General features: G+C 37.4%; 1 protein-coding gene across 1 annotated transcript in view; it reads right to left on the minus strand.

The window, feature by feature from the left end:
• CDH12 (cadherin 12) overlaps positions 1-15,050 on the minus strand; it is a 630,395-nt gene that overhangs the window by 76,266 nt on the left and 539,079 nt on the right. The window contains exons 5-6 of the mRNA XM_076330376.1: positions 9,539-9,658; positions 3,646-3,813 (exon numbers count right to left, since the gene is read on the minus strand). Of these exons, the coding sequence (XP_076186491.1) occupies positions 3,646-3,813; positions 9,539-9,658 (288 nt within the window). The remainder of the gene's footprint in view (positions 1-3,645; positions 3,814-9,538; positions 9,659-15,050) is intronic.

Below are 15,050 nucleotides of genomic sequence, written 5' to 3' on the forward strand. Positions count from 1 at the left end.
ACAGTGGAAATGTTCCGCACCTCAAATACTGTGTTCAGTTTTGGGCCCCTCACTACAAGAAGGACGTCGAGGTGCTGGAGCGTGTCCAGAGAAGGGCAACGAGGCTGGTGAGGGGTCTGGAGAACAAGTCTTATGAGGAGCGGCTGAGGGAACTGGGGTTGTTTAGCCTGGAGAAAAGGAGGCTGAGAGGAGACCTCATCGCGCTCTACAACTACCTGAAAGGAGGTTGTAGCGAGGTGGGTGTCGGTCTTTTCTCCGAAGTAACAAGTGATAGGACGAGAGGAAATGGCCTCAAGTTGCGGCAGGGGAGGTTTAGATTGGATGTAAGGAAAAATTTCTTTCCTGAAAGAGTGGTTAAACATTGGGACAGGCTGCCCAGGGAAGTGGTGGAGTCCCCATCCCTGGAGGTATTTAAAAGACGTGTAGATGAGGCACTTAGGGACATGGTTCAGTGGACATGGTGGTGTTGGGTTGACGGTTGGACTCGATGATCTTAGAGGTCTTTTCCAACCTCAGTGATTCTATGATTCTAAAGAGACCCTCTGGGATGATTTGCTTGTTGACCAGATTTGGAGCAAGTCACATGTTTTGACAGGATGTCAGGAAACACAAGGAGGCGCCAGTGGCTGTAGTCCATGTGAGCTCTGACAAAATAAGGTAAGACTGGACAAACGTCTTAGGGGTAAAATTTAGGCTGGCAAGCGAAAGCTGAAGAAGTTAAGGACATTCATAGTAGCATAATATGAAATTGTCTCACAATGTACAATCAGGGAGAGAAAGATGGAAAAGCAAAGCTTTAAATGCCTGGCTGAGAAAAAGGTATAAGGAGAAGGGATTCACATTATTGGAAAGTAGGGGAACTTGCTAAAGAATGGGTGCCCATAGAGAAGATGCAAAATTCATTTTGGCCATGGGAAAAACAGGCTTCAGAAAGTTTAAAAACTTTCCTATGACTACTGTGATTCTAGCTGAAAAGTTCAGGAAAATTTGCAGGTCTTGGAAAGCACACAATTCAAAAAAATGCAAAAGTACACAGTTCAGATGAAGGGTGCAGTCACCAGAATTCTGCATTCTTCACTGAAGAATGCCACAAAAGGTGATGGTAGTCCAGTAGGAAATGCAGAAATGGTACAGCACACAGAATCAAACTAGGGGAGGAGTATCTCCTCCAGTGAAGAGGAGAAAGAAAACCACAATATAAAGCCAAGGGTTAAAATGGGAACTAGTATGGGTAGCTTTAATGTCTAACACTAAACAAGAATATCAGCATAATAAGTATGTTCAAAATCTGTGGGAAAGAAGAAAATCAGTCAGGCAGCACAGTACCAAGGAGCAAAATACACAGGAACAGCAAAGTAGACCTTATCAGTGGAGGAATAATGATGGTTGTTAAAGGAAGCTTGAAGTCAAATAAGACTTAAAAAAGAGAACAGTATTAACACTAGCTAGTCAGGAAAAGTTCTTTAGTTCTTCTAAATTTTACAGCAACCGTAATGAGTTTAAAAGCAGTATCTGTGCAGGAGCAGTAAGAGCCAAAATTACATGATGGTTGTACACAGTTAAATAAAAAAGAAAAAAAAAAAGTGTAAATAAATAAACCTAGGGATATTGCTATAAAAAATCTGAATGAGATAGCTGAGAGTTAAATCACTGTGGGTGATGTGGATGTTACCTAGGGACACAGCAAATGCACAGCACCCATTAAAAAACAAGTCAGTAAGGGTAAACAACATAGCTAATAAAAGCAAGAACACATCTTTCAAAAAAATGAAGTTTTGTCTCAGGGAGAACAATAGAAAGAACCATAAAATCTGCTTTATCTATAAAACCACAATAAAGAAGACAAAAAATGACTTTGAATAAATCTCTGGCAAACAAGCTAACAATAATTGCCTTTTAAAGACATCTGGAAGCAAAAGCCTGAGAGAGACTGTGTAAAGTCAACCCAAAATTGAGATCTAGAAGAAGTGCTCAGAGAAGATAAGATCACAAGTGTAAAATTAATATTTTTTTTTCTTTGTGTTCAGTGTAGAATGGCTGGGAAATTTTTCTGTCCTGGACCCCTTCTTTATGGGGGACTCATCAGAAGGTTAAGTTAGCTATAGAAGCAGTTGTGGAACAAACAGACACAACAGTAACAAATCATTGGGATTAGCTGTTACATGCCCAAGAGCCTGAAGGATGAAATAAGTGAACTATTACGATGTGTAATATTTTGCTTCAAAACACTGTGGCACATGAAGTCTTGGAGGTGCTATTATAACACTGATTTTTTTCCCGAAAGACATACACAGGGTTTTTGCCTCATGGAGAATATCCCATACTGAAAAAAACTCAACACAGCTTTTCTAAATAAAGGTCATATTTTGTAACACTTTCTGAATTATTTAAAGAGGCCAACATGCAGGTAGATACGTAGGGATGGATTCAAAACAAATGAGGGGAAGCTGTTTGCTGTATGATATATGATTAATCTGTGCACCTCACTAACATAGGATGTTGTGGACTCTGAAATTTTATGTACGTTTCAAAGCAACGGGGCAACTTGCTGTAAGAAAAATCCATTGAGGGTTGTTAAATACAAAGACACCACCTGGGCTAAAAATCATTAGAAACTGAGGAAATGTTCTGGAGTATTGTTTGGCTTGTTTTTATGTATACCCTCTAGATGTCAGTGTAAGAGACAGAAGGCAGGGCCAGATGGATCTTTGTCTTAATATGGTCATTCTTACACGCCTGCAGAATGCAATATATTTTCATACTGAGGAAAAGAAGAAGAATTTCTATATGAAAGAAAACTGTGAAGTTTCAGGTGTGGTTTGGCACCTAAGGAGCATTTATAATACGTAAAATGGGATTATAATTCATGTGCAAGAAAAGAGATACAAAGTAAAAAGCTGCCATGATCTTACTGCAAATTCACACAAATTTTCTAATATGAATTTACCTTATTAACAACTTTTAGCAGCTAATTGTTTTGGCATAGTTATCAAGGTTTATGCTTGATTAGTGTCTGCATTTCAAAGGTACGGAATATACAAGACTTCAGTAAATTTAAGGAGAGCAGTAAGTGACAATCGTGCTAATCATACACAGACTATGAAACTCTTTAAATTAGCATACTTCTGAAAAGCCTCATTTAAACTAATTGATATGAAATGTTATAAATTGTCAGTGGAAGATCACTATTTTGAGGCTGTAAGTGTTTTCAAGGATAGATATATCTTTTTGGCCAAGACGTGTAAAAAATCTGTTCCTGATTATCATAACAACAGTGCTTAGTGTGAGCCAGTTCTGTCTTTGGTGCCTGGAAGTCTCAGGTTATAACCTTTTGTCATTTGAAGGGGATCATCCAGTTTCCCTTGACAAAATAGTATTTGCCAAATCATTTTTAAAGTATAAATGAAATGAACTCCTAGGCTCAGGCTGGTCCTGTGGAATGATGATATATTTCCTCTTAAACATTCAAAACTCATACTTTCAAATTGAGCTTTATATAATTTAAAAAAACAACAGTATATTCTAAATTTTTTCATCATCTACTGTTCTTCTTCCTGGATCTCAATTCCTTATCTAAAGGATTTTTCACATTAATACTTTCAGTCATGCTTATTTGAAAATTAGTGCATTTGGAATGCAACATACTCTTAGGAAATCTGGGTGGGTTGTCATTGACATCCGTGAGAGTAATGTTTACAGTGGTAGTACCAGCTAGTCCTCCCAGCTGTCCTCCCATGTCCTTGGCTTGGATTAGAACTTGATATTGTTCTTTCACTTCTCTGTCCATATTTGGCAGAGCTGTTCTTATTACACCTACGAGAAGAAATGGGAAAGAGAAAGAACAAGTAAACAAAGGGCTGTGATTGTTTACTATTACATTTTAATACTGGATCTCTTGTACCAGGAATGGTACTCTTCCTAAAGGGTTCATAAGAGAGGAGTTCACACAGAAACATGCAAATCACTCGGGCTTTTCAAAAGTGTGCTTGTCAGCTATTCAACCATTCAAAATGACTGTTGTGTCTTTTCAATCAGGACATGAATGGCTGAAAGAGAATTGTGCATTTTCACTAGGGATTCACCATGGCATGAGCATAGGTTCGCCACATCGGGATCGAAGAACGCTGCATTGTGCAGAGTACGGCAATGTAGGAGGAGGTGGCAATGCATTTCAGAGACTGCATCTTCAATTGTTTCCAACCAGTAACTTGCCATCACAGTTAAGCTACTGTAAGCCAAGACAATATTCCTTCTGTACAGAAGGTCTTTATTAGAAGACTCTCCTTTGATTGAGAAAGTTTTCTTGATATAGCACATAGATGCAGTGAAAACTTCAGGAGTTTCCTTAAAGAAATGTAATTAAAATATCATGGTAAGATATTACCCAAATGACTTAATCTTCAGTGATTTTGGATAGCTGATGTCTAAATAGGTATGCCATAATCTCCCTCTGATATGTTAAGAATGTGTATGATAAAAGGAAGACTTGTAGAGAGAGAGGTACTACTGATCATAGGATTAACTGATGAGGTTGTAAAAAGCTATAAGGTTTTGGGTGCTCAAGCCTTTCTCTTGAAACCAAATGTGTAGGAGAAAACACATTTCTTTGTCAAAATTTTACAAGTGCATATTACATTGCAAAATGCTATATATTCAGCAGTAGTTTTCAGAAAAAGGTTAGGTGCAGATTGGTGCAGATAGCATGCACAACTGAAAAATAAACCAATTGGAAGCATGCTTCTCCTCTAAGTTATTATTGTTTTAGAAAATACTGTTTTCTAGTATTAAACCATTTGGGTTTAAAAGCAGTCTTTCCCCCCTGGTATTATAATGGGTCTAGAATGATAAGAAACAAACTTTAAGAATCATTCTTATCTTTATAGCAACTAACTGCTGCTGTGTTAACAAGAATAGGAACCGTTAGCTTATAGTACTTGTTCAGAGTCTAGACATAACTTTGACCTAAATTTGCTATTTCTGGAACCTATTAAAAATTCCCATTGAATTGAATTGTATAACAATTTCCTTTCTCTCCACTTGTAACACTGATGATGATAACGACAACATTAATAATGACTACTATTTTCTACCTCAACATGGCATATACTGTACTGCATAGATCGGGAATATGATTAGCAAATACTTAAGGACATTTAGATACTGCAACACTATCCTTTTGAACTTTTAGAAACAATAAATGTTGTTCAATGTTTTGTTTGTTCCAGACAGAAATATTGAATTGTAAAACTGTAAAAATTTGTTCATATTCATGTGATAATCATGAAAAAAATCTTTTTGTAAATAGGATGAACATTACTAGGTTTCCTCTTGAATCTCTTAATCCATATTTTTGCATTACGGAGACTGTACGTTCCACAGTATTTTACAACATCCTTGCTATGCTCATTCTAAGAAGAAAAGAGCTATGAGAATTAGTCTTCCCTTGTTATACTAGCAAAATAAAATAACAGTAAGTAGAAAAAACTGAAAATGGGCAGATAGTAGGTTGTGAGCAGGAGATGCAATTCATCTGATTGTTATACCTGTTTTATGTACAAGTGAGTGGATTTCTCAGAAATATTCCAGATGGTCTTCAGAAAAGGAGGAATTGGCTATCACTCTAGTAGTAAAGTTCCCAATCACCCACTGTTTATTCCTATCAGGACGTATAAGGGCACTCATATATTTTTCTGTAAAAACCTTTGTCTCCAGCAAAAAAAATCAACGCAAATAATTTTCATATCTAGCAGTTCATAGGCAATTTTCCCTTTTCTACCTAATCTATTTCAAAAGCATAGAAAAACCCCTGAAAAATACTGTTTCTACCAAAATAATCAGTTCATATGGACAGGAAAAAGGTGATTTAAAGTTATCTAAACAGCAAAATAGCAAAATAAAATGGAGGTAAAAATCCATGGGAAAAAAAAGACTACAAATTTCGGTATCACAGCTTCAGCTTCACAAAGAATATCCAAATTTTGAACCAAAGACTTAGTATAACAGAGAGGTCTTATGTGCATGTAATGGTGTTCTAAGTGTTTTTAAATCCTTCTACCTTAAGATTTTACAATAAAGATTGTTCGGCTCCAGAACGGAATACCTTTGATTTTTTTTCTTTGCAAATGTCATCAATATAAAATGTGCAGAAAAGTATGGTCTCAATAAGGCTGCTGAAAATTGAAAATAGTATGTATGGGACCTGGGCCAGGAGATATACTCTGCAAAGTTATTGAGCCATAATTCAAGAGGAGATCATCCACTTATGTGGAAGAGAAAATTCAGGTTCCATAAAAAACCTCCTGAATAAATATTAACATCAATACTCCTGCTGACACCAATTTGGATTTCAAGAATATAATTGAGGTCAGAATATGGACTAGAATACTGAGTCTAAGAAAAAATTGGAGACATCTAGCCATAAATAAGAATATTGACCTCATAAACACATCAGAAAATTGGGTGGAAAGAAATTTGTCAAAAGGACATTTTAGTAACAGAACAGAATGTACAGAGGAAAGATAAGGGAGGTTATCTGTCTTAAAAGAAGTGCTCTATGTTAAAGAAAACTCACATTAAAATCAGAAGAGCAATTTCATAGCATCAAAAGTAACCCCCACATATAAGATTTCAGGCCTTAAAATGTGCCAGTCCAACAGCTGCTCTCCAACAGGGACTGTAATGCATTTAACCTTCCTGCAAGAGCAATAAAAGCTAACTCTCCCGCTTCTACATAGTTTGCTTACCTTCAGCAAAGCACTGGAAAAAATTAGGAGGTCAGTAAAGAAGAGTAAAGGAGCAGCTGTGACTGCTATTCAGACCCATAAAGGTTAAAAACTATTTAAGTGTACTACATTCATACCAGAGTAAATGTTTATCACCTATCAGGAATGATTTGAGAAAGGAGTATGTGTAAAGTCATGTGCATGCCAAACACAATCCTTATTTTACATATAAATTTATGGTCAGTGGTTTCACTATTACTGCTTTGCAATGAGATCTTGAGGTAATAATAGAAATTTCCACAAACATATCAGCTTTTGTGTGGTAGAAGCTAAAAAGTAAAGAGAATGTTTGGAATTGTTTGAAAAGGAATAAAGAACAAAAGTGTTATGATTAAACTATTTTATACATCCATATAAGCTGCCTTCTTGAATACTGTGTACACTTTCTCTTCCCGAGAAGGAAGAGAAGGATGATCAGTGTTATGGAATGGCTTCCGTTTAAAGAAGTCTTCAATCTAGAAAAGAGGTAACTGGGGTCTATAAGGTCATGGGGAACCAATAAACAGGACTTAACTGTTCACTGTCTCGTGCAATGCAGGTGTGAGGTATGAAATAATTTAAGAGGTGTCGCATTTCAAAGAAGAAAGAGGAGCTGGTTCTTCACCGAAAAAAACCTTTGCTGTGGAATTTCTAGTTGCTGGGTGTGCAGATACTGTGCTCCTGGACAAGTCAACTCTACTGGAAAGCGGACAAGTTATGAAGGAGAAATCCTTTCAGAGTTTTAGTTACATGGACACTGCTAATCACCCAGGAACTTCGTAAGAACAAGTTGTTGAAGACTAGAAGAGTATTCGGGGGTGTATCACTAAACACTTCTTCTTCTATCCTTCACTAGAGCTGAGCAGGACATCACTTTTGGAAACATGGTACAGGGCAGCATGGACCTTTGGTCTGACCTAGTATGGATATTCTTAATTTCTTTAAATAACTACAAGGGAATGTCTCAAAATTGTCACTAGAATGCAAGAGACGGCAAAAAACCCAACAGCAGCAACCCAATAAATGCTTATCCATCTGCCAGCAGTTCTGAAATTGTCTGTTATTTTGTACCCAAATGGCTTTCTTCCCCTTTCCTGTCAAAAACACTCAAGGCAGATGTCTGGTGGTAAAACTCTGCAGTGAAAAACTACTGTATCATCTCCTCAGTTATAAAATAAAGAATTAGAAATCCCAGATGATCTGTAGTGCTGCCCAAGATTTCTGGATTTTAGAGCAAATCATTAAGCAGCATCCTGTGCATTATTATTCACATACTATTTACCTCTACAGTCATTGTTATACCCACAGGTAACTCTCATATTGTGACCTTTCTAATGTAAGACAGATTACAGCACATTATTGTTGCTTGTAGAAGCATGAATCTGTATGCTTTTTTCTGGTATAGGATTTTAAGCTATGCTGGGCTAGCTGTTTCATGAATCTTCCTTTACAGCTGTGTCCATTCTTTTACCACCAAGGTCCACCTGAGTAACTCATTAAAGATATTAATAGACAGATGTGGAATTACTGGGTTTGTATGATCTTCCAGGGCTGGTAGGTGCAGGCCATCACCTATGGTCCACTCACTACTCCCTACTGAGTAATAGATGAGAGCATAAGATACAGCAATTCAAAGTGCCACGGGAAAAAAGTTCTTCTTCAAGTACTAATAACTATTAATTTTTTTCTTGGGAAACTTGAAATAGAACTCCAATTGTGGCTTCAGTAAAGGTTTTTCTTGCCGTTGAATTCCTTCTCATTCTTTACAAGACTGAAATAAAAAATAAGTATAAAGGTAAAAACTTTTTTTCCCCCAGACACATGAAGAAGTCCCATTTCAGTTTGAAAAGTAAAGTTGCTCACTGCAAATTGCAATACTATCTCCTGCTAAATGGAGCATGTGACAAAGGAATGTGCCCACTGGAGATAGTCCACTAATAGCCTTATGAGGCTCTCACCACCAAACTATTGTTTGATCAGGTATAAAGCCTCTTTAACACACAGCCTGACATTCAACTACAGCTTCACTGGGAGGAGAAACTATTTGCTGAAAGGGACATATGGACAACTATTCCTGTAACGCATTCAGGCTGACACAATGCATGACATTCACCATGTAGGTTATTGGCTCCTTAACTGAATTACTAAATATAGAAACAAGAATGACATTTAGAAATATAAGACAAGATACCTAATTAATGTGTCTACCAACCTCACAAATACTTCACTCTCTTTATACATGTTATCCTTTTCTGCTCACACATCCCGTAACCCCAGAAAAACATACTATGCCCCAGGAAAAGAGGAGGGCAGGAGATCATTAGCTGTTCCACAGTCTCAAATTAGCTCTATATAGCAAAACAATCATTGTTAGAGAATTTCTGACCGTAAGTTCAGCAAGTAAAAATGCTGAGAAAAAAGAATGTAGACCCAAGATAAAAAACTGAATCATCAGGAAAAAACAAAAAATAGAACGCATGTAGCAGATAAAGCTTTAGCTATAGAGCAATGGTAAAGCATAAAAAAAAAAAAAAAAAAAGTTCAATGTATATATATATTAGATATTCCAGGACTGATTGGAGGAGCATGTTTCTTTTGTTTCAACAACAGATTGTAATTCATTCAAAAACTAGTCAATATCCAAAACTGAATCATGTGCAGCGTTACTCTACTGGCTTTTGGGCATATCAGCCCAGTCCATATTTATTCATTGATACTGCCCACATGAATCAAAATCCAAAGTTTAAAATTTCCACTGTTGCTGATAAACTCTTTACCTGTCTTTGGATCAATGGAGAAATACGGTTGCCCCTGAAGAATGCTGTAAACCACTCTAGCACTGTTTCCATAAGTGGGATCATCAGCATCTGTTGCCTTTACTTGAAGCACATATGCACCTGCAAAGAAAAAGAGGTAATCATGTTTTCAGTATAGAGCATTGGTCAGAGATGTTTCAGACACATTAGTCCTGTTGCTAGTGGATTCTGTTGTAATTCTTGTTCCCCTGGAAACAAGGCGAGAATAAAACAGTCAATTCTTCATCTCCATGCTAGCAACCATCTAGGTAATAGCTGAGGCATAATGGGAAGGACAGGGGAAACAGCCCACCATCAGAAGATATTTATAAACAGTTTATGATGCATGCATTATTTACAAAAACTTTTTATCCAACACATATAGGATGGAGGCCTGGAGAAGCGCAATACTGGATTTTGAAAAAGGAGTATGCCCCACAGTTTTGTGAAAAGGTTGACAACGGTGGAAGTAAAATATGTGAGTTGCCTTTAAAACAAGTGTTTGATCAAGCAGCTCCTGAACCTGCCAGTGAACCAATCTCTAAGTACCTTAAAAAACTATACCACCGTCTCCTAAAGTGGAATTCACATTCCCATTGTAGAATGAAATTAGCTGTTTGGTTCAGCTGGTTGTCTTCAAAATCCAGACTTGAGTTTTCTTCCCTTTCCAACACAGCTCCGTAGGAAAAAAAAAAGTACTGTGGAGGAAGAACCTCCCCTTGATACTCTATTTTCAGCCATGGTTATAGACCAGACCTAGTGCAGTTTGCTTTATATTCCAACTTAAAGGGGACCCATGCCATGGAGCAAAAGAAACGCACATGAAGACAGAAAACTCACTGTAAATGGCAATGTCTTGTCCCTCCTGCTGGTCGCTAAAGCAATTTACCTGCATTTCCCCACTGCCCTATAATGAAAACAGTGTTCAAACTACAGTCTTCAGCAAAACAAATGGCCACATATTTAGGCTTTCCTGTCAGCTTTGACGAATTGATAGTTTCTTATGATCTTCTGTGCAAATGAAGGTTGGGCTTTGCAATGCTGATTTGGAGTGAGTGAGGGTTAAGACAACCTACATGAGAAACAGGACAGGGAGGAAGGTTAACCCCACCACTTTTGTTTTAAGAAATGTTCTGCATTTGGAGGTCATCTGACTTTTTTTTCAAGAATAACCATGGAATACTGCAAATACTTCAAGATTGCTACTTTTCTGTAATGAAAATTGGCAAGTTTTAAAGAATGTTCACAATCTGAAATTAACCTTAATGGACTTGTAAAAGTTTATTTCTGGGAGTACCTCACTGAGAGATGCTCCATATGAAAGGTCCTATGACTTAGGAAAGTAACTCATAGCAAAGGTAGCTGTTTGAAGGATTTTTTTTTTTTTTTCAGTTCCCCCCCATCTATCCATATGAGGATTGATGCTGAAGGGTTTGGAATTAACATTGTAAAAATACTTGCTGCATGATGGCTGGTCATACAAGACTGCTCCTGTTACAGTTGTTTATTGAACAACAGAGAATGAAAAGCTATTCCAAGAGTTATTCTTTCTATCTCCTTGTTGTGGTTTAACCTCAGTCGGCAACTAAGCATGACACAGCTGCTCGCTCACTCCTCCCCCCCCCCAGTGGGATGGGGGAGAGAATCGGAAGAGCAAAAGTAAGAAAACTCGTAGGTTGAGATAAGAACAGATTAATACTTGAAATATAATAATAATAATAATAATAATGTAATAATAATAATAATACTACACAAAGTAAGTGATACAGAGTGCAATTGCTCACCACCCGCTGACCGATGCCCAGCCAGTCCCCGAGCAGCGCCCCCCCCCCCCCGGCCAGCTTTCCCCAGTTTATGTACTGAGCATGACGTCACATGGTATGGAATGTCCCTTTGGCCAGTTTGGGTCAGCTGTCCTGGCTGTGCCCCCTCCCAGCTTCTTGTGCACCTCCAGCCTGCTCAGTCGGCAGAGCATGGGAAGCTGAAAAGTCCTTGACTAGTGTAAGCACTACCTAGCAACAACTAAAACATTGGTGTGTTATCAACTTTGTTCTCATCCTAAATCCAAAACACAGCATTGTACCAGCTACTAGGAAGGAAATTAACTTCATCCCTGCCGAAACCAGGACACTCCTGAAGAAGACAGAAATATAAGTGTTATTTGACTAAAAATCACTTTTTAAAGTCAATAAGCTGATCATGTTTTTAAGATGAGGGAAAGTTTCATTAAAATCACCTTCTAAAAGAAATAAAAGATTAGCAATGAATAAATGAATGAAAATAAACCATTGAAATGGATTCAGTTAACTAAAAGCCTGCGGTCACTCTTGATTTTCTGGATGTGAAAGGTAAGGAATGATTCATGTTAGAGAAGATCAAAGTCCAGGTTCAGTATAACAATTCTTTACATAACTCATAACCATAAATGACTATACATTGAATAGCTTAGACAAGCCCAGCTAGAGGAATACATTTTCCTACTGGAACGACAGACAGAAGCTATCTAATATCTGTAGAGCATTTGATGCCTTTCATCTGTTCCTGTCCATAAGGAATATCTTTGTAACAGGATCTCCCACTTTCAGCCCTACCTTCTGCTCCAGAAATTCAGGGAGCCACAGCAATAACTTAGTTCTACTCCAGTGACCAAGATGGAGAAATAAATGTTAGCTTTCAAATTTTTTCCCCTCTTCCATCAAAAAACAGAAGTTCACTCTACGTGCCACCTTTGGACCCTTACTGTTGTGGAAGAAAAAGGGAGATTTGTTCCTTCTGGAGCAATTACACTGACAAAACATGTCATGTTCACTCACTGTACAGTACAACTTCCCTTCCTGGTATACACACAATTGTCTTCCTTCATTGTACAGTATCTCATTATCTTTCCAACCTAAAAAATTCAGTCTACTTTTTCCACTGAAAAGAAATGCTACCTTTTAACATAGTTGCCACTTTCTTGCCTCCATACCAAATTGTTCAGTCTTTCACTGTGTTCTGACCTTAGACTGGTGAGTTTTGCTCCCCTCTGAAGTGGTGGAGCAAAGCATCAGATTCCCAGATGCTGAGGTCTGAGCTGGAACTGGGTGACTGAGCGCTCTGGCTGACAAGTGTGCTGCTTCGGGACTGGTTTAAGACAATAGCCTGCACTTTTGTCAAAAAAAGGCAGTGCTGTCACACATTCCTGAGTCTCCTCTTGGGTCAGGACTCATGTTTCTGATGCCACACTTGTTGCTACTTCAGAAAGCTGATTTTAGTTTGTCTTCTGAATATGAATTGACAAAATTTTGTTGTCATGTTACCAAGACCTTTGCTTTGCACCTTGAAGGGAGCCACCATTCTCCATAAGAGAACCAGACAGGCAGACCAAGATTTACAAACACAAGACCAGAAAGTTAAGCTTCTTTGTATGTGCACTTATTTTCTGATGTGCCGAGCACCGAGAAGACCTACCAAAGGTCAGGATTTAAAAATCTAATGTTTCTGGAAGGCTAGCCACAACACCTGCCTTCTCACAAGTTAGCAACAGAGAACCTGCAAACACCATAACGAAGAGCTCTCCAACACTTGAGACTATCTGATAGAAACAGCAGACCTGTCACACAGAGCACTGGCCATTACCTCAAGAGAGCGAATCACATATTTTACTACTGACTGTTCACGTCGACTAACTTTGGACAACAAATGTAGACAGTTAAAAGGCTCCTAAAGTCAGGCAGTGAGGAAAATCTCATGTTACCTAATCAATACTTTTGCAGTACTTTTGAACTTTAGGATATATCATCTTTATGAATTTTCCTTCACTGCACCTCACTTGCAAATTGAAAACAACACATAATATAAGTCTATATGCCAGCTCTTTAAAAAAGAATTCTTAAACCTAATATTGTGCTGATCTTGAGATTTGAAATCAGTATTAACTAATACATGGAAGCTGCAATGAGACTAAATCATAAATGTGATTCGATTTTAAGGAAATTATTTAAGAAGAAAACATTGTGCCTCTTAAGTACTTAAGCTGTTAGTTAAGTAGTAATGCTTATTTTCTATCCATTTCACTTACAATTCTGCACCTGTATTTATCACTTTCAGAGTTTTTCTTTTAACCCTTAGAATCTCAGTTCAGAAAAAAATAATTACAGTGTACTTTGAAGAGGACTGTAAGACATGCTAGTTTGCTATGCTAGGTCATAGTTAGAAGGTAGATTTAGCTCTGGTAAAGTCTGTGCAAAAAAATGCTGCAGTCTTTTTCTTATAGAAAACTTACATATACTTTAAGAACTTTTTACCTTCATATGAACAGTGTGATTTATTCATTTATTTGTAGAATTATAGATAAAATACCAACTCATTTATTTATTATTTTATTCTATCAAATCAATACCTGGAATGAATTTGATTTTTACTCCTTATGGTTAAACGACATTTCATTATTGTTGTTATAAAAGACAACAAGAAGGAAAGATGATCTGTATTTAATAGATTAAAAATTATTTATATTTTATCTCATTATGCCTACCTTTTTATGCACATGGTAGAGTATTTAAGTTCTATTCAGATCTTCAATAAAAGATAACCCACGACAAAAAGTCATATGCAATGAATAAGATATATCAGCATGACACTGAATTAGTGGAATTCATAAATATATTTCCTCCAGGTGAAATAAAACAGAAAAAAACCACCCCAAATCCAACAATTGTAATTGATTTTGATACTGTCCTGCAAAACATCCTTGTCTCTAAAAGGCTGAGAGAGTTGGGGTTGTTCAGCCTAGAGAAGAGAGGGCTCCGGGGAGACCTTATAGCGGCCTTCCAGTACTTAAAGGGGGCCTACAGGAAAGATGGGGAGAGACTCTATCAGGGCGTGTAGTGATAGGACAAAGGATAATGGTTTTAAACTGAAAGAAGGTGCATTTAGATTAGACGTAAGTAAGAAATTTTTTACTGTGAGGGTGGTGAGACACTGGAACTGCTTGCCCAGAGAAGTTGTGGATGCCCTATCCCTGGAGGTGTTCAAAGTCAGGTTGGATGGGGCTTTGAGCAACCTGATCTAGTGGAAGGTATCCTTCTCCATGGCAGGGGTGTTGGAACTAGATGGTCTTTAAGGTCCCTTCCAACTCAAACCATTCTATGATACTATGATTTACGACTGTTTGCATGGATTGGTAACACTTAAGAATAAGAGAAACTTTACAAAGTATACTAAATTAACACAAATCAAGAAATACTGACTTAGTATATTCATGGGGTTCTCTTAAGTTCCAACAGATTTAGGTAAGAAATGCTCAATTAAGATATTCAAGCAACCTTAATTTTTCTTTATGATGTAAGTATTCACATATATTTAATATGTTGGCATGTGAGGTATTGAACGTGTTAGTGGGGGGATTTTTAATAAGCAAAGTTGATAATTCTTCCTAAATTTAATCCATACAGTGTCTCAGGAGACTGAAACATCAGTCACAGCAGCAAGCGTGTTTGTCTGTTTTTGCATA

The sequence above is a fragment of the Aptenodytes patagonicus genome, chromosome 2 (genome assembly GCF_965638725.1).
Source record: "Aptenodytes patagonicus chromosome 2, bAptPat1.pri.cur, whole genome shotgun sequence".
NCBI classification, from domain to species: Eukaryota; Metazoa; Chordata; class Aves; order Sphenisciformes; family Spheniscidae; genus Aptenodytes; species Aptenodytes patagonicus.